The sequence below is a fragment of the Prionailurus viverrinus genome, chromosome B2, assembly GCF_022837055.1.
Source record: "Prionailurus viverrinus isolate Anna chromosome B2, UM_Priviv_1.0, whole genome shotgun sequence".
NCBI lineage: Eukaryota > Metazoa > Chordata > Mammalia > Carnivora > Felidae > Prionailurus > Prionailurus viverrinus.
The window spans coordinates 111,992,772-112,019,898 of NC_062565.1; the positions used below are offsets into that span (position 1 = coordinate 111,992,772).

Genomic DNA, 27,127 nt, shown 5'->3' on the forward strand with positions numbered 1-27,127 from the left:
GAACAAGGAAAAAGCCCATGGGGACTGCTAATTGCATGCTGCCTGGACTGTGGCTTAGGAATTTCTTTCTAAAGAATGAGTCAGAAAAATAGAAACAAGTTCGTGTGTTGAAGAATGGTTTCATCTGTTCTGACCACTGAATAAGAATCCAAGGAGGGCAGAAAGAGAAGCAATATAGTGTGTGAAATGAAATGAGGCCTTTTACAGTGAAATCTGATGTGTAGTGTATCTAGTGTCATAATTTGGATTGCCCAGTAGGGAATTAGCTTGCCTTTAATTCTAGGAAGAGATATTAGCCAACAGATTGCATAGAAAACACAGTTTCTTAAGAAACTCTTTCTGGAGTGTGTATGCCCCTTAAGGGGCATTAAGGAATCTACTCCTAAAATCATTATTCCACTATATGATAACTAACTTGAAATAAAAAAGTAAATAAATAGGAAAAACAAATTGCAAAAAAAAAATGTTTCTTATTTGTGCATCTCATGTATCATGCTGGTGGTAATAAAAAGTACAGTTCAGGGGCGCCTGGGTGGCTTGGTCGGTTAAGCATCCGACTTCGGCTTGGGTCATGAGCTCACGGTCCGTGACTTCGAGCCCCGCGTCGGGCTCTGTGCTGACAGCTCAGAGCCTGGAGCCTGTTTCAGATTCTGTGTCTCCCTCTCTCTCTGCCCCTCCCCTGTTCATGCTCTGTTTCTCTCTGTCTCAAAAATAAATAAATGTTAAAAAAAGAAATTAAAAAAAAGTACAGTTCAAAGTGTGAAATAATATTAGGATAGTTATCTAGTGTCTACTGTGACAGAAATTTGAGACTAATGTTTTATTCTGTAAACCGCTAACATGATATATGTATGTATGATGTATATATGAAAAAAATATAGATCTATTAGATTGCATATATACCTTCTGTCATACACAAGGGAGCTGGAATGAGCCAAATACTTTTGGACATATTCTACAGATTTTTAATTGAGGCTTTGTGTTTAAATTTATTACTATTACTGTTTTTCATAATATTAAAAAAATCAATATATCATATTACTAAAATAGAAGCTACCATATTTAAAATTTTTGATTAGCTTTTATTTGATGAATTATATTTGAACTTCACATATAGAATCCATAGACTAAATATCTGTGCAATTTAAAAAAAATCTTAAAGAGATTGTTAAAATTTTTTATGTTGCTAATATATATAATTAGTAATTCCACCATCTGTAAAGTTTCATCTCTTCATATTATTTAATATTAACCCATTAAGTTTTTACATAGCAAAATATATTGTGTATATATATATATATATATATATATATATATATATATATTAGAAGTAAGGTTATATATATATATACACTGTCATTATTTGGGTAAATTCAGGTAGAAGGTATTCAGGAATTTGGACCATTAATTGTACAAAAAATCACTGCTTGGGATATAATGTGGAAATAGATGAAATGTGTATCCTTTTCTATCCTGAAAAAAATTCTTCAAAATAGTACTTTAAAAGAGGAGAAATAATTTCATTTTGATTTTTAAGGATTATTTGTGTGTCTTCACGTAAAATGAATAGAAGTAAGTAATTTACAGACACTGCCAGTGAATTTGAATGAATAATATATTGTATATTGTTGTGAATGACTTTAATAATAACATAGTACCTTATTTCAATGGAATTTATCTTTTATTCAGTATTCAGACAAGGCATATGTGTATCTGTGTGTGTTTGAGGGACATCTTTGGAAGCTTACTTTTGTGTTAACAAAAATGCAAAAATATTTTCTCTTAATAAAGAAATGTCAGTATCCTATCTATTAGTGAAGGCTATGTATTATATATATGCATTATAAATATATATATATATATATTTATATAACATATATAACTAAATGTTTAATAACTGGAATCTTGTAGCATATATTTGTTGTTCATCAATCCTGGTCATTTGTTTAATGGTATTTAAAAAGAACACTCCAGGGGCGCCTGGGTGGCGCAGTCGGTTAAGCGTCCGACTTCAGCCAGGTCACGATCTCGCGGTCCGTGAGTTCGAGCCCCGCGTCAGGCTCTGGGCTGATGGCTCAGAGCCTGGAGCCTGTTTCCGATTCTGTGTCTCCCTCTCTCTCTGCCCCTCCCCCGTTCATGCTCTGTCTCTCTCTGTCCCAAAAATAAATAAACGTGAAAAAAAAAATTAAAAAAAAAATAAATAAAAATAAAAAGAACACTCCAAAATCTTGTAAAAGTTAAAATGGAAAGAGCCATTTTTACACAAAAAGAAAATTAAAAAAACAAGGTATGATTGTATCTGCATGTGTGTGTCTCATCATGTCGAGTAAAACTAAAATATACCCAAATCAGTGAGAAACTAAGCCAGTGAAACTTTGATGCTTTTTGTTTTGTCTGGATTGTGCACACATGTGTATTTATCACATGGACTTAACTTTCTTCCTTTTAAGGAAACAAACATAGGAATTTAGATGTTACTGGCAAGACTGAATGTACATAGTGAAAAGATTTTTCAAATCAGGGGTGTGTGTGTGTGTGTGTGTGTGTGTGTGTGTGCTCGCGCACGCACACACACACTCTTTATGCTGTGGGCTAACAGCTTTCCTAAAGGAATCTTTAAGATTTTGATTTTAGTTCAATTTTTGCTCTAGTGATTTGGCTTGAGTAAGAGACATTTAGCAATGAGTAGGTAATGACAAAATTGGTTGCTATCACTACATTCCTATATTTCTGATAATCTGTCCAGAAACTTTCTAGGTTAACAATTAACAGATAGTAAAAGGAATTCATTTCAAACAATTCATGCCCATTGGCCATAATATTAGATAAAACATATGAACATTTGTTCCACCTATTATAGAGACTGATGGCTAAATCTGTGATAAAATTAATATAGTATGCTATTGTACCTTAGACATTACTATTGTAGCTGAGCATCCAGCAGTGTCTTAGTTGTACCTTGGTCATTTGTTTTAACAGCATCTATATTTCTACATAATTGGTTATATTAAAAATGCAGCTCATTCTGTTGATTATCTATACCTGTTCTATATGCCAATTCTAGTTCTCATTATCCCAGGGGCAAATAGGAAGCAGTTCTAACCTACTCAGTTAGCAAGGTTTGGTTCAGTTTTAAAAATAGAAAGATGTGATGATGTACTCAAAAATAGTATTTTTTAAATACCTTATTTGATTTTATGTTCTTAGAGATTTATTTACATCATTTTTATTAGCATTGGTTATGCATATTTATCCCCAAGCCTGGTATGCTGGATGCCTTTTTTTTTCTCTACTGTCAAAAGGTTCTGGTGTGATTTTACTTTTTAATCAGGCTGCAGGGACAGCTGGCTTCTGATAGGATTCTGGGGTAGGTTTGTATCAAATTTGCTTCTGATTAGCAGTTACACAGTGTGGCTTCCTACAGATTTGGTGTTTATCTCTTATCAGTTATTCTGATGGTCCCTCTACAGTAATTATATCTTAATCATTTCTGACACATTGGTACTAAAAGGGGAACCAATAAGGTGTTTGGATTGGAATTTTTGATCAGATTTTGTATGCCTTTTAGTTTTCTCAGGGAGTGGTAGCTTGGAATTAGTTAATATTTAGCCTAAAAGTATTGAAGTATAAAGAACATGATAGGAAAATGACCATGGCCACTGGGTTTTAAGAGCAGTTAGCAATGAATCTCTAAATTCTAAATTTGAGGCAAATACAGTCTTTGCGATATGAGAACAGCCACTGTTGAAATGAAGTTCAAGAAAGACATGTTTGGATTGCTGAGCTATATGATATTGTCTTTGTATTAGTTTATAGACTAAATTTGCCTGCCAGTCAGAGGTCCTTTATATAGTTCATCATTGCCTCTTTGTATGAATGTTGCATTTTACACACAAAGACAAGAAAAGCAACCAAAAATATGGTACTTAAAAAAATTGTCTAAGGGCAAAGTACTTTTCCAGACTTTTACTTTGTGGTGCTGTAGCCACATTAGCCAATGAGGAATGAAAAATCCACCTGTATCAGCAATGATCAAAAGATAAAAAAAAAAAAAAGACTCCCAGTTAAAAAAAAAAAAAAAAAGATGGCAAGGATATAAGCAATTCCAAGAAGAAACAGTACTAATGGTTAGTACCAATGAAATAGTTCAAATTCACTCATAGTAATACAGGCAGATTAAATAATTTTTAATCATAAAATTAGGACAGAAACATACTGCTCAGAGATGGGGAAGAATGCATCTGTCAGTTAGTGAAAGTAAATGTCCATACGACTTTGAAGTTGACAATTTGGGAGAAGTTAATGTAATCTTCAAAAATGTTCATAGTTTTTGATATAGGTGTTTATTCTTAGAAACCTCTGAAAAAATAGATGATGATTTGTTTATAAATATATATTAATAGAGTGTTATATTACTTCCACATGATAGACTATTTTGCAGTCACTAAAATATTTTGAAAGAACATCAAAGAGTTGGAATATGGACAGTGTATAATGTTAAAGAGGAAACAAAGGCACCAACTGTACATACCTTGGTACTTAAAGCCTGTAAAAATATATGTATATTGGAAAAGGTGTGGAGGGAAAATAGAAAATGCTGCCAGGCTTATGTTTGTGTCTGGTTATGGTCTTACAACAAACATGTGTTAATTATAGTGTAATAATGAAAGTTGCATATAAAAAGAGAAGTAAAAACTAACCTCTCTGAACAGAACATGTTGAGTAGAAAGAAGGAAGAAGTATATAAAGTTAATTTTTGATGGAATTATCCACAAAAATAGCCAATCAATTTAGTAAAAAGGAAAATCAATCAGTTGGTCAGCTCTTTTAGAACAGTAAAATATTTTGTCAGTTGCCCCAATGAAATTATTTTTCAATTGAGTATATCGACTAGCTGTTTTGCAGTTGTGTAGACATGTTTTTGGAGAAGAAAATATTGCTGAAAATACTTAGTCAGTGAAACTTAATAACAGGGCACAGTGGGAGATCATTAAAATGGATGCTCTTGCTTTATCCAGGCAATGTACTATAATGCAGATTATATTGATTTACTGCAAATATCTGTATGATATTGGTGTTCCCTTCAAGTGAGCCTATATATTAAAATCTGTACATTATAAAAATCAGAATGCAAGTTTGTTTGATATCATTTTAATGAACAACCAAGCTATTTAAACTGTCATGTAGTTATTGGATCATCTTTAGATTTCTTTTGGCATTACACAGGACTTGATTAACTAATTACATTGTGTATTCTGTCCCTAGTGACCACTTAAGAATGGACTGCTCAGTACTTCTCTCTAAGCTGTTTGTAACAGTGATTCTGGATTTGTGACATTTAGTGGAAATATAGTATCCAGTCACAAGGTGTGTGCTCAGATATGACATGCTGTAGTTCCCATGGTTAAGAAGCTCACTCTTGTCTGCTCTAGTTTAAGTGTTTGGCTTCTTCACCTAGTCTCTTTACAGTAGTGCTGTCTTACACTTAGCTTTACATTGAGCAGCCATTTTTAACATGAAAACCATATGGGAAAAAATCAGGAAAGCTATAACAAAGGACATTAATTCTGAAGCAGATCAGCTCTTGGTATATTCAGCTTTTACACCCGCTGGTTTTTGGCACTATGTTGCCCATACTCTTAAGTATTATAAATATATTGAAGGTCAATGGCTCTGAATTTTAGAATGTTAGAGGAAAAAGAGATCTTAATAAAGACCTTCCATTTCTTTACTGAGGAATAAAAGGTCCAGAGAATTTAAGGAAATTGCCTAAGGTTAAGTGGTAGTTAGTGATAAATCAAAATTAGACCTTGGTTCTGTTGTCCTATTATCCATCATTTATTTCTTCTTTGAGAGGCTACAATGAAGCCTGTCATAGTGGGGTGATTAAGACCATGGAGTTGGCCTTAAATTCTGGCCCTATTTCTTACTAGCTTTGTTACTTTGGAAAAATTACTTAAACTTACTGCCCATCAGTTTCTTTATTTGTACAATGAGTGGGTAATTGTGAAGATCCAATGTGTGAATATTTGTATGCTGTATAAAATAGTGTCTGGGATAAATGAAGTGCTCTATAAATGGTTCTTAATGTAAATACCAAGAGGAAAAGCAATCTAGACACAGAAAGCATATTATTTATGTATATATGTCATTTAAAGGATAATATGTTTTCTTTAATGTATATATGTCACAATTTTAGTTTTAATAATACCAATTTAATATAAAGGAAACATAGGCACCATATCACGTGAGTTATAAAGATTAACAGAGGTCATGTATGACAGCTTGACTTCACATCTTCAGTCCATACATTTTTCAAACACATCCTCTGTTTTTCTATGGATTAGAAATACTTTTCAGTTAGGCCTTTTTTGGATTGATAGTTTTAAAAATATGCTTTTTAAAAAAAGTTATTTATTTATTTATTTTTAGAGAGAGAGAGAGGAGGGAGAAAAAAGCAGAGAGAGAGGGAGAGAGATAATCCCAAGCAGGTTCTACACTGTCAGCACAGAGCCCGACAGGCTCTGTCTCACCAACCATGAGTTCATGACATGAGCCAAAATCAAGAGTCGGACACTTAACTGACTGAGCCACCCAGGCACCCCTAAATATGTATTTTTTGTTAAAGATAAAATGTTAAGTCTTACCAGAAAATGTACAGAAGAACCATAGAGGGCGGGATGCAGAGCTCTGTCTGAAACTTGATAATGCTTAAGCTTTGTTTCTTTAATAAGTCAGCATTGGACAATTTTCTGTTTCTGGTCCTTTGTCTTCCCCTTCAGTTATCCCTCAGAGATATTATTGACATATTTTATTAAAATATGCAGTCAATATTAAAATTCTTATGCAATACCTTTAATTTATCTAAGAGTATTTTTCTTTTTCAAATTAAAAAAACCCAAACAGCTCATTGCTGTTTCCTTTGGTTTGAGGACTGTCTTTCAACTTAATTCAAGGCCAAATGATCCCAATATATGAACTCCCTTTTTAATGACCTCTATTTGTAGATAATATTTAGGGGGAAATTTTTACTATTTCTCTGAGGGAGTATTCACACTTGAGAAAAATAGCCTTAGGCTTAACGTTTCCGTGCATGTTTGAAATGGTAACTGCACCGTCATGCAGGCTTCGCATTCTTGAGCTATTTTCAGCTCTGCCTGCTTTTAAAACAGAGTGGAGAGTGAAACAGCAGCTATAGAAGGGCAAGCTGGATCATGCACTTTCAAGTGTAGACCTGGCCTTAAAGAACAATCCACTGAATGGCATTGAAAGGATAAGACCCAGAAGAGATATTATTTTCTCTATTTTAATGCTTTCTGAGTGCCTTGAAAGTGATACTTGACCTGTATATCATAAATCCAAACCAGAACATTTAGAAGAGTCATTTATATCTCAGTTTTTTCTACTTCCATTGCATCCCCTGATAGTGCATATCATCATATTATTAGTTAGACTAAGTGCTTCCTAGGGGGCATTGTGACTTGACATATGTGGAGCTAGTTGATCTGAATGGCATATTCTAAATGAGGTGTCCTGCTTAAGTGACGAAGAATGGTTTCAGGGTGACCATTATATTTTGCCCTTTTCTACCCCAGAATGACCTGAAATGGAAAGCCACTGGGTTCATTCTGTTGAGCGTGAACCCCTTGCTCTGCCCAAATTTCGGTTTCTTGGCATTTATTTCAAGTACCAGAAGAGAGGAAAGAAGAATCAACTGTACAGTGGTGACAGAAGCAGACTGTCTCCATGTGAATCTCTCGACAGAATGCAAGGAAGTAGAGGGAAAAAAAAAACCCACACAATTTTGGAATGGTAGGAAAGTACTCTTACCTGCATCTTACATGAATGTCCAATATACTCTGATAAAAACTACTTGAAGGAAAGGCTTGTTCCAGGCTTCTCTTTGGGATAATAGTTTGCACAAAGGAGAACATAGTTAAATAAAACACTGAGTCATTGAGTTTAAAATAAAATGAAATCAACTCATGAAAGTTGGGGATGTATTAGAGATTAGGAGACATATGATTCATGCTGTCTCACCCCCATGTTTTCTGCCTGTTTTAACATGACTTCTCTTTCATCCTTGAATTTTTAAACAAACTCAGGACATAGAGTTAATGTTCCTGGTATTTTAATTTCCTCTTAATTTTGGGATTGGTTCCTGTTATTTTTCTGTTCATTTGTAAGCCACAAATATGACATAAATTTTATGTTATATATGTATGGCTGCCTTTCACCTCTATCTGTTCATTGATAATAATCTGCCACTACTCTATTCTTCAGTCCATTTTTCTGGCCCATATTTAATGTCCCCTGTTATGATTAAAGCAGATCAATTTGGATGATTTTGAGCTCAGATATTAAAAACTCCATCTCACACTGTCTTAAAATAGAGCTGTTTATTATCTCACATAAAAAGGCACTCACAGGTAGGGGCTCTTGGGCGGCTCATTTGGTTAAGCCAATTTCGACTCAGGTCATGATCTCAACGGCTTGTGAATTCGAGCCCCGCGTCAGGCTCTGTGCTGACAGCTCAGAGCCTGGAGCCTGCTTCAGATTCTGTGTCTCCCTGTCTCTGCCCCTGCCCCACTTGCACTTATCTCTTTCTCTCTCTCTCTCAAAAATAAATAAACATAAAAAAAGACATCATGGGTAGTATAGAGTTTCTGGTTGAGTGATTTTGACTTGAGCATATCATCAAGGATTCACACTTTTTCTGTCTTTCTGCTCTGTCATCTTTGGAGTTTCAAACTTGTGCTCAGGCTGGCTGTTCTTGTAGTTGTAAGACGACTCCAGCAAAAACTGTGACAGTGTGTTTTCTATTTATAGAGTATGTATATGTGGGATGGTGGTGGTGATGTGCAGAGAGAGAGAGATCATGGGGCATCTTTCAAGCCCCTAAAAAGCTTTCAGTTTTCAGTTTTCAGTTTTGTATGATTGAATCCAACCTGGACCAAAATCAGTAATAGGGAATAGCGTGAGCTAAGTGACTAAACAGCATCACCATCTAGCTGGGAATATAGTTGATACCTGAGTAAAATGCAATTCTTTATAAAAAGGGAAAGAAGAAATATTTGTTGGGTAAGTAATTATCAGCGTCCTTCTTAATCAGAAGTCTTATGTAAAAACAATATAAATCACTTCAAACCCATTAAGATGGCTATTATCAAAAAATAGTAAATAACAAATATTGGCAAGTATTTGGAGAAATTGTAACCATTGTGCATTACTGGTGGCAATGTGAAATGACACAGCTACTGAGGAAAAGTTCAGTAGTTTCTCAAAAAAAAAAAATTAAACATAGAATTACCATACAGTCCAGAAATTCTACTCCTAGGTATATATCTAAAAGAATTGATAGCAGAGACTTCAACGGATTCTTGTTCACCCATGTTCATAGCAGCCTTATGCTAAAAGCACATGTTCATAGCACAGTAGTTAAAAAAGGTGTAAATAACCTCTGTGTCCATCATCAGAGGAGTGGATAAACAGAATATGGTTTATAATGCAATGGCATATTATTCCAGCATAAAAAAGAATGAACTTTTGATATATGCTATAATGTGGATGAACCTTGACAACATTATGCTAATATGTTCGACACAAAAGGACAAATGTTTTATGATTGCACTTATAAAACACCTAGAATGGGCAAATTCAGGAAGCAGAGAGTAAAAGAGAGGTTACTAGGAATTGGGAGAAGGGGCAATTAGAAGGTTGTATAATGCGTATAGAGTTTCTGTTTGGGATGTTGTGATGGTTATGCAACATTTGTGAATGTGCTGAATGCCACTGAATTGTACATGTATAAATGGTTAAAATGGTAAATTTTATGTATATTGGGCTACAGGAAAAGGTATACAGAGCCATATACTGCGATCATGTATTGGTCACTTTAAGAGCTTGTGAATAAGCTTTAAGAATCAGGAGATTAGTTTCTTTGCTGTTCTCCTTATTCCTGTGCACCAAGATAAAGAGGAACTGAATTTAGAATACTGATCTAATGTCATCCACCAATACTTGGTGCTTATTCCCAAAGAACTCTTAAACATAGTGTTAGTTCCTTATGTGAAACTTGGCTTTTTTAGTCATGCAAAGTTCTGATAAACTGATTAACTTCAGCCATGTGTATAAAGCAAGGGTAGTCACAATGATAAGCTTCAGTAATAAACACAGGGCAACATAAGCGACATTGTTCCATGAATTTCTAGTCTTAGTATTGATTCTCAAATTTCTTATTCTGGTAAGTTCAAAATTGAGGTAGAAGGGAAAATGCCAAATATCTCCTGCTTTATTTTCTGAATGAAATAAAGAAAGGATACAAAAATAAAATAGAGTTGAAAGTACCAACCTTATTATTGGCTGTCATAAATGTTAGCTTCCCTCATAAAATGGGACCCTGATAAATTGTATGATACAGCGAGGCTTCTGCCCCAAACCCAGGAAGTCTTTTAGCTGCTTTGGATCAGATCTGTGGGCAAGGCTTGTTTTACAGGACAGGCTTCACCTGATTCACCCTGCCAACATCAGAAAACCTGGAGGTTTAGGTTTAGGTCCTGCCTAAAAGGTGACTAAAAATAATGAGTGGCCTGTCATACCTGAACATAGGCAGGCCTAACTGCATTATATATTTAATGGCTACCGTGAACAATGACCTTTAATACATGAATTCCACCTCCTAACAGAATATGATTCAGTGACTGCCAGGCTTTCCCCAGTCAGATTAGCTGTGAGTCTTATTTCGGGAGCAACCCGCTCCTTCTTACACTCATGGAGTGGGCAGAGATTGCCATGCAACAGGTAAAACTTGCACTTTGGAGGGGTCATACAGACTAGCATGTGCAGACCTTCCACATGTATCTGGCTAGTGAGGCTCTCCACCCCAGTCTTCATTCTCATGCAGCGCTATCCTGGGAGTGAGGGTTCCAGATGTTCTCCGCTTCAGTTTATCTTCTTGACATTGATTGAGCTCAATCTTCTAGTATTGTTTCTGAAATAAAATTGGGCAGTAAGCAGAAGGAAAAAAAAAACCCTGAAATTCTGTGGTGCTAAATAGGAAATAACTAAATAAATTTTGAGTCTCTATGTTGAATATAGGAAATTCTTACCTGCCTCTGTTTTCAGACAACTTGTATGCAAAAATTTCTAGCTCTTATAGCACTTTTAATGAAGGTAATTAATATAGGACAATAACTTCTCCTAAGAGGTTCTTCTTATTATACTGAAAACCAAATAAATGTATACTGTCAAATCTTAAAGCTCTAAGATGATAAATATCTGGTCCATCCACTCACTTTAAAGGACTAGGCAGTTGGGGCACCTGGGTGGCTCAGTCGGTTGAGTAGCCGACTTCGGCTCGGGTCATGATCTCACAGATCGGGAGTTTGAGTCCCGCATCAGGCTTGGTGCTGACAGCTTGGAGCCTGGAGCCTGCTTTGAATTCTGTGTCTCCCTGTCTCTCTGCCCCTCCCCAGCTTGCACTCTGTCTCTGTCTGTCTCAAAAATAAATGAACATTTAAAAAAGAAATAAGGGATTAGGCAGTTGATGCCTACAGCTTGTAAGTGACTTGTAAGCCGAGTATCATGTGGCTGGTTGGTGGTAGAGCAAAGGTTGTGGGATGTGGGTTATCTGTCCCTTTAGTTAAGATTAAGTTGCATATTCAAACATGTAAATAAAAGGGTGTGATGAGACCCTGAGAAATATACAGCTATAATGTGACAAGGTCATATTCAACCTTGGTTTTCATGCCATTGCCTTTTCTATATGATTTCTGGCAGGGATTATTCCAGAGGGAGGCCACTGTTTGGTCAGGTCCTCAGAGAAGGCCTGGAACCATCGATTTACACATTTCATCTGGATTTCCTGAGTCACACAAAGATATTGCCTGATATTTTTAGGTTAAAAGTGTTAATATGTTAATAAGACTCACAGCTAAGAAGTCTCTCTGGAGCCGTGAGTGGGCCCATCCTCGGCTCTCGGCCACACCGCGCACATGGCCAGGCACGTGCTACTCACTGCAGTGGAGCAAGTGCTGCTATTTGATAGCTCTCACTGTCAAAAATTACACCTGTTCAGAGCCTAGCCTGAATCAAAGCAGGCTTTCAGAATCTCTCAGGATTCAAGGATGACAAACAAAATCTAGAAACCAGTATCTTGGCAGCGAAACAGAAGAAATAGAAATGATGGAGAAGAGCACAGGTTGTGAAGATTAGAGAAGGTTCTCTGGATGGTGCACAGATTGGCTGTCGATATTTTTAAAGGACCTATGAAACCCTAGAAACATTCAAGGATGGGGATGAGGTAGCAGCTACCCAGAAAAGCAAAGCAGAGGAGAAAGAAGGAAGAGAGTGGGCGAGGGGGAGCGTCAGCAGTGGAGAAAGAGAAACAGTGAAAAGGAGCGTGAAGAGTGGCATTTCTGAGGAGATAAAACACAGAACCCCAGAACATTAGTTATTTACACCCCAGGATTCTGTAAAGGAATATTGTGTCTCTGCTATGTGATATATGGGTGGGGGAGGGGAGCAGGTAGTGGAGGAGATTTACCTGAACTTAATCTATAAGGTTAATCAAAGCCATGGCAACCATCACAACTCAGCACATTATACAAGATGAACTTGACTGGGGCATAGAAGTTGTGTTTTAATACCATTGTAATGTATCCCTCAGGCTAAATTAATTGAATGAAAAAAAGATCATCTTGAGTTATGTAAGGAAAACAGGCAGTGTATTTTGAAGAAAAATCCAGAGTGGAAGGGGATCTTTAAAGCCCTTGGGGCTCAAGGCATCTTTCTCTAAAATTTTTCCTCCCCTCCCCTTCCCCCATTCCTCCCTTTCCTCTCCTTCTCTTGTCCTTCCTTTCTCTCTGCTGCTCTGCCTCCCTCTGTACATCTAACTTACTGTTTATTCAGATCGGGTGACTACATCCTTTTCCTCCTCTGTATATCTTTACAGGTCCTTCCAAACTTGGATTACACATGACACTACTTCACCATTCGTGCACTGCAGAGTTTCTTGGTGCATCCCTTCATGCATTTTGAAAACAATGACTCTAAATGGTTTTGCCTACCCTTTCAGATCTATATAGGCTAAGTCACAGGCTACACTGACTCATTTGGCCATATATCTGGTGCTCATTCTGGGGGTAGTTACCCAGGGACAGGCCCAGGATAGGGTCACAGTGGTATGAAATATGGCTGCTGAGGCAAAGGAAACTGTGATTGGGCTGGGCATTTATCTAGGACAGTTCCTTTGATGTCTATAATGCAGTCATCATCTCAAAAGTGTTGTCAGAGCTGTGTTCTCCAGTGTTGTAGAATGGTGTGGTATGACACGGATCCTGGACTTCATTTATAAAAGACAAGGCCAGACGCATGAGAAAGTTGTGTTATCTGTAAAAGAACAAACAAACGTTTGTGAGGTTGATGAATGACTGTAACATTCGTTGATCTCGCTTATATGGTATCAAATCTTAGAACGGCAGCTGTTCACATTTTTTGGTGCTTGGTAAATCATCTCAAGCTGCTGTGGATGCAATATCATGCATATGACAAAATTAGGCAAGTCAACTGGGTGTTACATGAGTGGCTCATTTCGCCTGATGTTCTGTTACGTTCGCAGCTGCATCTGCATCTCAGACACGTAGCATTAACTGATGTTCATAATGATAACACGGAGTCATTAAGGAAATTTTGTATTATGTCTGGTACAGTACACTTGAGAAGCAGAGATGTGGTCCAGGAGGAACTAAGACTTAACTGCATCCCTGCTGAATTGCAGACACTGAGAGAGATGAACTGCTATGTTTTTGCCATTAAGCAACAGAATTCCTGTGAGGCAGGAACAGTTACACCCATTATATAACTCAAAAAAACATGTTTAGACAGGTTACATAAAGTGTCCAAAGTCAGATCAGGAATCCAGATCCAGCGGACTCCAGAACTTGTGCTCTTCTTCTTATACCACAAATTTGTTAATTTTTTTTTAAAGTTTATTTATTTTGAGTGAGACAGAGAGCAAGCAGAGGAGGGGCAGAGAGAGAAGGAGACAGAATCCCAAGCAGACTCTTTGCTGTCAGCACACTGTGAAACCCATCAGGAACCGTGAGATCATGACCTGAGCCAAAAATCAAGAGACTGAGCCACTCAGGTGCCCCTATTTTTTTTTTATGAGAAATGTTCAAGTTGGAATTTAAATGAGTTACTTTTATCCAGTCAACTTTAGCTAGTCAATGATTGGCTGGAAATAGCCCCAAAAGAGAGAAGAGAACTGACTCTTTGGAACCATGAGTGAAGACTCATGACACCCTGTGAGCTCTGTATTATTATCTTCAATGTATAAGGTGAAGGAATTAGAGTTCACTGGGGCGAAGTGACTTGCCCAAGGCTACCCACTTACAAAGCTGTGCCTTTAGACTTCTTTGCAGGCATTTCTTTTTCAATCCACTTCTTCAATGCTGGTTTTTCTTTTTAAAGTTAGTTTTAGCCTCAGTCCTTTTTTTCTTCTTCAGTATACCTGTTAGATACTATAGCAAGTCTGAAATTGTTAGCTTCAGATGCCACCTCTCAAATTCTCTGAGATACTTCCTTCTTCATGTCTGTTGGAATGCTCAAACTCAAAATCTGTAATATGTTATTTTCACCAGTCTGTCTTAGGTGCCTCCCACCCTATGTTCTTATCTCAGTGAGTGGCCCTAGTTTACCAAGCAAGAAATCTATGCATCATCCTGTTTGAGTCAATAAATGCTAAGCAATCACTTCCTGGTATCTTTTTTTCTTTTTTAATGTTTATTTCTGAGACAGACACAGAACATGAGTGGGGGTGGGGCAGAGAGACAGGGAGACACAAAATCCCTAGCAGGCTCCAGGCTCTGAGCTGTCAGCACAGAGCAGAATGCGGGGTTTGAACCCACAAACCACGAGATCATGACTTGAGCTGAAGTCGTACGCTTATCCTAATAGGTGCCCCTCACTTCCTGATATCTTTGATGTTCATCTCCTCCTTCTGCTCCTATGCCATTTCCCTATTTCAGACCAATCCTAAGTGGTTTCAGTAGCCTTATTAGTCTGTCTTTCTCAGTGCCATTAGTCTTTCTGCTGAATAATTTTGATCGTGTTGCTTTCGTGTTCATGGTTCTTTAGTGGCTCGCCAAAGCCCAAGGAATAGCATCCATACCTCTTTGCATAGTGCACATAAACCTTCATGACCTGGCTTCTGTTTACCTTTCTAATCTTGTCTGTCTGATCAGACACCTGCCACTTGCTCCCACTTAGTGATAATGTAGTGATGTTGATATACTTATGGTTCCCTGGACATACCAAATATTGTTACAGTTTCTTGACTTTTCCTATGATGTTCCTTTCACCTGTTTCATCTAGTTTTATAAAGCTCCATCTAAAATGCTATTTGATGGTTAAGCCTTTCCCTTTTTTTTTCCAGGAGTGCTACTACTCTTCATTCAAACTTCTAATACAGCAGCTGTCTTAGTGTGTTATAATGACACATGGACCTTCGCTCCCTTGACTGATCTTTTTTTTTTAATATATATTTTTTAAAGTTTATTTATTTATTTGGAGAGAGAGCAAGCATGAGCAGGGTAGGGGCAGAGAGAGAGAGAGAGAGAGAGAGAGAGAGAGAGAGGGAAAGGGAATTGCAAGCAGGCCCTGTGTTGTCATCAGCGAGCCCTACTTGGGGCTCAAACCCACAAACCATGAGATCATGACCTGAGCCAAAACTGAGAGTTGGCCCCTTAACCAACTGAGCCACCCAGGCACCCCTCCCTTGGCTGATAATCTTGAATTTAGATGCAGGATATACTGGGGTGGTCATATTGCTGTTTGTGGCCGACATTTTTTTCTGGTTGATCAGGCATTTGTTCTGATTGGTTTGTGCTCATGCCATACAGTTGTTATGTATTTTGTATATCAACTCCAGCTTACTACCAAGCAGCGGGTGACATAGGGTACCCAAAAATGCCTGTTGATACTTAAATTATGATGGGCTGAATGCCTAACTGTTGGATGCTCCCAAGCCCCATCTCATACTCTTATTCTCTCTGCCTTTGGCAGTACTGGGCTAAGCCAGATAAGTTCCTCTAACATGTCACCTGGGCTGGTTCTGTAGCAAAGCAAAGAACAAATATATCGCACAACAAACTCACTTATTTGAAGAAAGTTTGCATGTCTCATTGAGGCTTCATTCCTTTTTTTTTCTTTTTTTATTCAATTGTAGTTAATGTACAGTATTATATTAGTTTCAGGTGTACAAAATGATCATTCAACAATTCTATACATTTCTCAGTGCTCATTAAAATAAGTGTGCTCTTAATCCCCTTTATCTATTTAACCCTTCCCCCACCTACCTCTCCTCTGGCAACCACCGATTTGAATTCCACATATGAGTAAAATCATATGGTATTTATCTTTCTCTGACTTATTATACTTAACATTATACTCTTCAGGTCCATTTATGTTGTTGCAAATGGCAAGATTTCATTCCTTTTTTTGTCTGAGTGATATTCCATTATACGTACCTATTCACCACATCCATTTTACACACACACACACACACACACACACACACACACATACGTACACACACACACACATGCGCACACACACATACACATACACACCACGTCTTCTTTATTCATTTATCAATCAGTGGACTCACGGGTTGCTTCTGTATCTTGGCTATTGTAAATAATGCTGCAATAAACATAGGGATACATATATCTTTTAGAATTAGTGTTTTCATTTTCTCTAGGTAAATTCAACACCAAAACAAATGATCTAATTAAAAAAATGGACAGCAGACCTATATAGATGTTTTCCCAAATAAGACATACAGACGGCCAACAGACACATGAAAAGATGTTGGACATCACTAATCATCAGGGAAATACAAATTAAAGCCAAATGAGATTTTACTTTACACCTGTCACAATGGCTAAAATTGATAAGGAACAAGTGTTGGCAAAGATGTGGAGAAAAAGGAACCCTCCTGCACTGTTGTTTGTAGGAATGCAAATTGGTGCAGCCACTGTGGATAACAATATGGAGAATCCTCAAAAATTAAAAAGAGAAATACCAGATGATCAAGTTATTCAACTACTAGGTATTTATTCAAGGCTTCATATTTAACAAAATAATATTTTCACTTCCCTCAATTATTCTCAAATAGTTTTAAGACTTTATACCTCCCATAGATTGTCCACTAATCATCATCCAAATTTCCACTTACAGCACAGGAATCAGAACTAAGACTAATAAACTATTGTAGGGTGAAGTAAGATAATTGCCTCCCATGAGTTTTTAGTGATATTGATGAAGGCTTGATGACAATAACTCCTTTCACAACCATATCACATTGAACTTGTAATTACTTAAAGCCCAGGGTTTTTTGGTCTTTTTTTTAATGTGAGCTGCTATCAAATTAGATAATTGTATCCCCACACTTGTACCATTGATTTTTAAAATCTAAATGCAGACCTTTAATTATATTGCTGCCTATTTGAAAAAATAAATTTCTACCTCCAGTGATCTCATCCTGAATACCTTTATCCTCTATCCTGGTTTGGGATTCTCTGCAGTTTGACAAGTTTGCTTTCTATAGCTTTCTTACAAATCACTGATGAAAATACGTAAACAGCAACATAAATCACAGAACCCCAAATTATACCACTTTCCTTGCAACTTCAGATTGATTCATTAATTGGCATCGTTTGGGTACAAAATGTTAGTTGATTCCTGACTCTTGGGGTGTTTTTTATTTTCCTCTGTCTCATTACTCTACTTTGTCTACAAAATATAATTAGAGACTTAATTAAATGCCTTGTTTAAATTAACGAACACCAGGTCTGCAAGTTTACTTAATCAATTACCTGCTTTATTAGAAAATCATCCTCATTGTTGTCATTGTCATTGATATTATCATCCATCTTTTGAAGTCAATTTACATGTGTAAACCCCAGTCTTAGATGTTAGTGGGGCTCCAGTCCTACATCTCACAGTTATTTTTAACTTGGATTAACCTCTAATTCCATGGCCTGGAATGTCCAAGTTCTCTCCAGGCTTTCTGCTGAGGCCCACAAGAGCTCACTCATATGGCCTTCTTTACCTCTGTGTCCTCTCAGCTGCCTTCAAAAACTCAGATGCAAACTGAACACCTTTTCCTGATTTCCTGTGAAGTTCACTTAGACTGAGCCCTCTGGGAATTTTCAGGTCATGTAGAGATCTGTGTGCCCAGAGGTTACGTATTATGTAGCTTTCTGCCACCGTGTTGGCTCATTCAGGGGCTTTAGCCTACTCTCTTCCCACTTGCTCTTCACCTTCTTTTTCGTAATTACCCAGGGCTTCAATTTCTTCCTCTTGTGTTCTACCTAGCAATTCACCTCTCTCTGGTTACCACCTATACTTCGTAGCATGCCACATCTGCCAACGTCTTTAGCAAACAAACTCTTCTCTTCATATTCTCTCTGAGGGAGTTGACATCATAAATAATACAATCTTTGTTGCATATACATTAATTCATTTAGTTTGTGGGGAAGAGCCAGGTATTGGTCTAACATTTTGTATATTGCTAAACTGAAGTTTGGATAGATAGGTGGCTGTTGTCAAGATCCTTGACTAGTTGGTTGTGAGGCTGAAATTTGAATACAGGTGTGTAACTCAGAGATACCCATGTGAACTATTGAATTAACTCACCCTGTTATCTCAAGAGCAGATTTCTTTTTTTCCTTTATCCCTTCTCTCTTCTGCCTTCTCCTCACAGGGCCAGGATGGATATCTCAGAAAGAGCCCCCAGCCTGGGTTCAACCCTTATAGGTCAAACCCACAAAGTGGAAATCAGAACATATGTCCTTTCACATCATTTTATATACCTTCCAATAAATTGTACACGATGGAAAAAGGGCAGTGTTTTGTTGTTGTTGTTGTTGTTGTTGTTGTTGTTGTTGTTATTGCTGTTGTTTTAACTTTAGCCAAGCATTAGTGATGAGGAAGAAAATCTCCTCTACAGTCTAGCTAATACTCTGAGCTCAGTTTTTCAAGCTCGGTTTTTCACATGCAAAAGGAGGAGAATGCTTTCTTTAGAGAGTTGCCTGGTTTTAAAGGCTTTTGGCTTTTTGCCTAATCATATTTTCATGTCAGAAACTGACCAGGCTTCAGTTTTTCTCTTTGCAGCGTATCTAAAACAATTCTTAATGAGTCCCTGGGCAGATGGAAGACTTAGACTAGCAGGGAAACAGCAAAAGAAAGAAAGAAAAAGTAATATTTAAAATATTCCACTTGAGGAAAAGATTGGATATATTCGTAATTTTTAAGTTTATATTTGATTAATTTGAGATTTTCTTTGAGAAGATAGAAGAAAATCACAGCTAAGAAGTTAAAGTCTTGATCTAACAAGTGTTAATATTATATTGTCACCTGATTCTTGTAGTGGAACCATCACTTCCTTGATTGTTTTCTTTTTAAAATCATGTCTTTTATGTTTAAATTGTTGTCCTTAGTATTTGTAATAAGTCCCAGTTCATTTTGAGCTATAATCTCCCTGGAAGAACTCTTAATCAGCTTCTGATTTTATTTATTCCTTCTTTTGTGCTCCTGCTTCTTTATGGCCATATTTTCATGGGTCGTTTATTAGAAAGCAGGCAATGAAATAGCGTTTCTTTTTTTAGTGATCTTTTTTTCCTCTTTAAGATTATTATTTACATATGTGTGTGTATGTGTATATACACACACATATGTAAATAATAAGGGTAGAGGAAGAGGGCGAGAGAATCTCAAGCAGGGCTCCATCCTGTGACCATGAGTTCATGACCTAAGCTGAAATCAAGAGTTGGACGCTTAACCCACTGAGCCACCCAGACACCCCTCTTTAGGAATATTTTTAATTAAATATCTATAGTTGCAGTTTTAGAAACACTTTATTTATTTTAGAGTCTCAGGTAGCAGCATCCATTTTGTGAAATGTTTCACAAATTATAAAATAGTGGTTCAGTATACCAAATACTTCCTTTGTTTTTAGTTTGTTTTTTTCCCCTCGTTTCAATAGGTAATATTCTTACTATTTTGAGATTTCTGTCATTGCCACAAACAATATTTCCTTAGGAGTCAGAAGTAAATTTACAGTAGACATTTCTCTTCCCGCTGCTCTACATATCAGTCATTTTTCTGCAAAGAAAGTGAAAATTTATTGAATGACAAACTCTGAAACATTATACAATTCTCTCTCTGTTTTGTGGGCATATTTCATGTCTTTGAATGGAGACTTTTGTCCATTTCCATATTATACACAATGAGCTATTATTATAAGTATTCCAAAGCAAGAGTTTTCAAGATACAATTAATTGATAATTTTTGAGAATTGGGAAAAAGAGAGTTCCATTCTTTTTTTTTATTACAATCCATTCTTTACAATGGGACATGAAGACATTAAATAAGGATACTGATACTTTCTCTTGTATGGTCTTAGTTATGTTAAATAAAGTTTTGTTTTAATGGGCTGTTAGGCAAATTTTAGAAAACTAAAACCATATAGAATAATCTATGTCTCCGGGACACCTGAGTGGCTAATCAGAAGAGCATGGGACTCTTGATCTAAGGATTGTGAGTTCAAACCCCACACTGGGTATAGCGATTACTAAAAAAAAAAAAAAAGTAAATAAGCTTAAATAAATAAGCTTTACGTTTATAGTCTAGAAATGTAAAAGGGTGGTATCTAAATAGTGAAGGATACATCTTATCAAGTGATAAGTCAGATGTAAAACTGGCCTTGTAAAAAGGTGACTCTATTAAAGATGGAAGTAAGCCACTTAATGAAGCCACTATAGTTATACATATGTGGAACTACATGGAACTACACAAACTTTACTTTGGCAATGAACGTGAGTGGCCTTTAGTAGTGGACGTTTTTGTGTTTATACTGCTTCTATGCATCAGAAGCTGGTACTGCCCAACCTAAGTAAAAGGACCAGCAAAAATGTTTTATTTTGCTTTATTTTTTAAAAAAATGATTATTTATTTATTTTGAGAGCAAGAATCTGGAGCAGACACTGCACTGACAGTGTAGAGCCTGATGTGGGGCTCAAACCCAGGAACCGTAAGATCATGACCTGAACCAAAATCGAGATTCAAATGCTTAAACCAGTGACCACCAGGCGACCCTATTTTGCTTTAAAACAGGGATTCCTGCATCTTGTGTGAGATAAGTGGTTCAGTCTCTTCACTATATACATTATTGATATTAATTTGTTGTGTTACTGTTTTCCTATTAAATGGCATTCTCAAAAGTATGACCTCCCTAATGCTGATACTGAAACAGCACTATTTCCAGTCATGCAGTTAAACCTAATTAAACATTAGTACAAAATCTGGAAGATCAGGAAGTTTTTAGTGCCATCTTGAATCTTATTGTTGAATTAACTTACCACCCTTGTTTGGGCATAATACATTCCAAAAAAGAAGTTTAAAGAAGCATCAATTTATTCAAAGGGGTTGTATCTGCTTCATATGCATCCTTCAGTAGTATTCAGGAGAACAGCTGTCAGATAAATTATAAAAATACATGATAAACAAAACCAACTTATCTTTTTTAATTGATTTTAATCCAACTTCATCTAGGCAGCAGAATGTTCTTCACTGAAAGTAGGGGGAATAATATTTGTCAATTACTTAGCAGGTCACCTGGCTTAAAAAATATACACAGCCTTCATATTACTAATAGAGTCTAATGTGCAAAGTGGTAAATTATTGGTGGAGCTATTGAAGATTGACTGTTAACTAGTCATACCACTTGTTCAGGTTTAATTTCAAGCAACAAAGGAGGAAACTTGATTACTGGTAGTAATAGCAATGACTTATGGGAAATTACAACTGAATAATATATTGATTAATAGTGACTGAAAGTCATTATCGCCTGATGGCTGTTCGAACAGCTAATGTGAAACAAACTGCTGTCTGTCACTAAATTCCTGCTGTATTAGTTCTTTCTCAATTGTTGTTTTATTTCTTGCAGTTGAAAATAGAACATAGATGGGAGAGTCAGGATTCTAAACTTATTTTTTGCTGATAAACACATTGCTTTTCAGTTTTAAATGCCTGCCATAAATAAGAGGGGATATATTTTATTTGATTACCTGAAGAAATAAAAAATGTTAAATGTTGAAGAATGTCAAGGTTCCTCAGTCTGACAATGTGCTTTGGTAATATTCAGGATCAGGGTGGCACAGGCTTTTCTATACGGAAGTAGTTGAGAGTGGCCCATGGTATTTCTGCCTGCCACCTAAAAAGAGAAAAAGATGACTCTGGCATCCCTCATTATCATTTATTTATCTCCTTTTCAAACTTAGCCCTCTCTCTTACTTCATAGCAGTTGGCTAAATTTCTCTTGAATTTTGTACTGCTTTGCATGGATTGTGAGGAGTACAGTAAGGTTTCAGGTTAGGATTCATGAGGTTCATAATTCATAATTATCTTGATATGTCAGATATTGGAAATATGCAAAGGATATAATCAAAGTGTAGTAATGTGATTTACCTGTTTAATTTTAAACATGAGTAATAAACACTAATTTAGATACATTCTATCAATATAGTAAAAACCCATGCAATGAAACTTTGTCAACTGATGATTTTTACCTTTAAACTGTAGAAAGCCATTCAGTTCATTATATGTCTGGTTTAGGACCTGAATGCTGACTTTTTTTTTTTTTTATTTTAATTCCAGTGTAGTTAAAATACAGTGTTATATTACTTTCAAGTGTACAACATAGTGACTCAGCAGTTCCATATATTACTCCGTGCTCATTAAATAAGTGTAGACTTTTGTTTTCTAACTGATTTGCTCAGTAATGAAGGTTTATCAAAATATCAACAAATTATCAAGGTGAAATGTCAGGTTATCTTTGTATATCTGTCATCTTCAACTTAATCAAGTGTTTATTATCTGGCTGCTTTGTGTATGGAACTTGACCATTAACATAAGCCTACTAGAGTAGACTTATTTAAAAGATCCAGTTCCTTGTTTCTAAGGTTACCCTTCTCTCACCCTGCCATGTTCAGCCCAGCTTTAATGATTTCTCACATTGCACAAGTACATCTTAAATGTGACACTGGGTGTTTTCCTCCAAAAGAGTTATATGTGGGAATGTATTTAGAGGAGTCTGTAATTTAGGAGTTAATAGGCTTTTCACTCAATGAATATCCATGGATCTGATATGCATTTGTTTTGGCATTTCAGAAATGACACGGTAAATGACTTCTCTTTGATGTTTACATTAACAAGCCTGCATTTAAAATTTTCACTCCAGTTTTTCTCCCCCTCACATGGATATAAGCCTAACTAGCTGAATTGGAGAGGAGAAGGAGAGAACAAATTGGTGGAGGAAACCTGGTTTGATCTGTTTTGGGGTGTGTGTCTTAACCCATCTGGGCTCAAGTGACCAGTAATTATATTTTTTCAGAAATCAATGGTCATGAAATTAATCATATTATTTATATATTTATGAATAATTACCGAAGAGGGTAATTACTACTCTGTAATCTTAAAATACCTAGAAAATAGAAAAATTTCTAGGAAAGTTAATCCATTTCTCTTATGATGAGAAATTTTGGGGTTCGTACCAAGAATGTGAAGGGTATGAGATTTTTTTCTACTTTTCATGCCCACAGTTTAGCCTGCAACAGTTTCACGGCAGATTCTGGCAGGGGGAATGCACTCCTGGATCAGACAAAAAGACTTTATTACTCACAGTATAGCAAGTGGCATCAACTTTATTATGCCACCAAGTGCTTTGGGGATAACATGGATAAGCCCACCTGGTATATACAGTTGGTTTGTATCACAGCTGAGGAATCTTGAGTTTAGGAAGTCTGAATCTTTTATAATGGATATTAAGCAAATCTACTTGAACTGTGTTATGGAGAGAGCCATTATCTTGATTATAGTGGACAGTAAATAAACTTGCCCTCTGTACCCATGAGAGGTATTAACTCTGTCTTCCCAAGCTGTTTATTATGGAGTAGTTAGTATCTCTGCCACAATATGTACAGATATGGGAGAGATCCATAGAGATTTAGCTCCTAATATACCTCCTCTGCACTAGCTTATGGCAAGAAGGTGGTGGCTCTTGATGAGCTTGTTTAATATTTCTGACAGGTAAAATAAAGGGGATATACGGAGAACACCACCACTGGGGATAAACATAAGTCAGTTTTACCAATAATTAGTGTAAGTAATACAAGAATATCTTTAACTCCAGGCTGAATTAATATGCTCTATCTTACATCAAGTGTAAGAGTGCTATTAATCTTTGACTACATATATTAATATATGTTTCTATCTCATTGTTAAGTTCAACATGCACATCATTATATATACCAAATTAAGATTGATTTTATAATTGGTTTCTGCCTCTTCAAACAATGTATTTTCTTTTTCACAAGTTCCTGCTATATATGGTTTTGATTTTCCTTCAATGGTCTATGCTAAAACTAAAAGTACTAAAATTCACAACCCATCATGAGAAAGAAACAGTCTAAACTGTTTCTTGAATTATAAAGTAATAAATATATCCATGTAAAATTTCCCTTGATCTCATTTTTTTCAAATTATTATTTTAAAAACTTTGTTTGGCCTTCCATACTTTTGCATAATCCTTCAATGACTTTGATAAATTATATCTTAGTGCAATTATCCACCATAATTATCACCACTTTCTAAGCACAACTTAAAGAGCTTACCTTTGCCAAAAGTTAATAGCTTACTTTTGCCAAAAACTTCTCCATTACCACATTGTTTTTAACCTCATCAGACTTTTATCACCTCCCATAGTATCTGTTTTTGTTAAATGAGATTTTACAGTGAAATTTGATATATGCCCCTTTGGTATATTATTACAGAAATTTTTAGCTGATGATAAGGTTTTATATCAATGTGCTTTATAATAATTTTTCCTTTACTCAAAATTATTGGATAATATGGTATTCAGGTTAAATATTCTGGTAAACTGAATATTATTGACACAAACATGGCACAACATTTACAATACATTTAAACAAATTTTCAGAGGACTCAAGGACAAGTATGTTTTAAACTAAAATTATGATTTGATCTTTCTCTTCCATTGCATTTAGTCTCTTATGAACAATAGTGATTTCTACATTATTCTGAAGATTTAAAATATTTGACCAAATCTTCATTTATCCAGTATTACATTTACTATTTGCTCTTTTCTCATTTTTTATGGCTACTGCCATTTTTAATTTTAAAACCCTGACTACTAAGCTTATAGGAAAAAAACTACTGTTTACTTCTATTTTATGTTTATTAGTGTTTCAGATGAACAGGAATTTTTGTGATCAAGTTTTCCTGTATATACCTTTAAGATAAATTTATTGCAAGAATTTAAAATTAATAAAAACATATATTGTCATAGACCTGTCAGAGATCTTAGCAGTGAACTAGCCCAATCTCTATATTTTACAAGTGAAGAAACTGGGGGTCAGATAAATTAACAGACTGACTCATGGTGTCCCGGATTATTATTTTCTTTTGATGGCAATCATTTCTATTTATTTCAGGATATAATGTATTATTTAGACCCATGGATGATACTAAATTATAACTATTTATTTATTGAAATGTTTATTTATTTTTGAGAGAGAGTGAGTGGGGGAGGGGCAAAGGAAGAGGGGGAGGATACAGAACCTGAAGCAGGCTCCAGGCTCTGAGTTGTCAGCACAAAGCCCGACGTGGAGCTTGAACTAGGGAACGGTGAGATCATGACCTGGGCCGAAGTCAGATGCTTAACCAACTGAGCCACCCAGGCGCCCCTAAATTGTAGCTATTTAAATACCCACAGGGTATCTTATTTTTGCAAAGATAGGGTCTAAAAATCATAAAACTGGAAAAAACAGAATAGATTAATAATATAATACACATCAAAATTAGATTAAAAATGTACATCCTGGCTCTCATTTGCTATGTCCTGCGGTTAAAGATGTTACAAAGATACTGAGAATATCACCAAGTACTCCAGCATTTATAAACACAGGTGTTATCAAAAAATTCTATCTCTGATTTTGGCAAAGAGAAACCATCCAAATTTTGTTCTTTGTATTACTAACACAATTTAACCATATCAGTTTGGCACGTGGTATTACTATTTTTCCTACTGTAGCAAGTTCTAGTTTTCCCAAGTCTTTCCCTGGAAAGACTTTCCCTATTCTGGAAATAAATTTATCATCTATTTTAAACACTCAATTAGAATGTTAATCTATTGTTCAAATTATCCTCATAAATGCATACCCCAGGTTGGTATGTTCACATAGATCCTTTCCGATTTTAGGCTAAGCAAAAGACATGCACTCAGAGCTGTATTAAAGCAAAAGACAACTCCTCTTATTATCAAGAGAAACTGTGATCCTTCCATGTAGTGTCTGATAGAGAAAACATTGATTTTGATACATTATCTTATTTTATTCAAATTGCAGTCTGATCACATATTGTCCAAAAACACTCAAATAACAAACCAAATACAGACAGATGTTAAAGATTGGTCTTCAAACATCATAACCAATGATGCCACGCTTGTCTATGATCTCGCCGACATAAAACCACATCCACACCTCAGTGGCCACCAAACCATTCAGCAGAGCTTCCTTAACTGTAAGCTGTTTGAAGCTACCAGTTTGAGCGCTCTTGACTATTCTTTTCAAGCTCTGAATAGCTGTCGGGATCTCAGCAGGGGTTGGAGGAACCAGCTCAACCTTGGCATAGTGCCAAAATGTGGCCAATCGAGGCTTCGAGTAAGTCACAGCAGCGTTCACCAGCGCCGGGGCCTTCTCTGCGAGGTTACGGACAAACTGGGCCATGGTTACCCCGGATTATTATTTATAGAGCTAAGACTAGAACCCTGGTCTTCCACCTTCAGTTCTTAACTGTTTCATAACTAAATTCCACTGAATCTAGTATGACATTATTCTAAGATGTACCATCATTTCATTTATCACTAAGAAAGAAAAAAATGCATTCAGTAACATTATGGCAATTTAATTAATAATATCCCTACCCAATTCATGAAGTCATCACATCTGTCTCTTATTGTTTTGAAATTAGTCCTCCCTTAACC

At 36.2% G+C, this 27,127-nt stretch overlaps 2 protein-coding genes across 3 annotated transcripts in view; one reads left to right on the forward strand and one right to left on the reverse strand.

Annotated features, from left to right (window-relative positions):
- Positions 1–27,127, forward strand: part of NKAIN2 (sodium/potassium transporting ATPase interacting 2) — a 1,003,803-nt gene that overhangs the window by 88,210 nt on the left and 888,466 nt on the right. The gene's annotated exons all lie outside the window — the stretch shown is intronic.
- LOC125166820 (ATP synthase subunit g, mitochondrial-like) lies at positions 213–26,870 on the reverse strand. Its single transcript, XM_047860875.1, has 3 exons — positions 26,489–26,870; positions 2,666–2,676; positions 213–223 (listed from the first exon to the last, which is right to left on the reverse strand). The coding sequence occupies exon 1, from the start codon at positions 26,868–26,870 to the stop codon at positions 26,559–26,561; it is 312 nt and encodes a 103-aa protein (XP_047716831.1). The 3' UTR covers positions 213–223; positions 2,666–2,676; positions 26,489–26,558.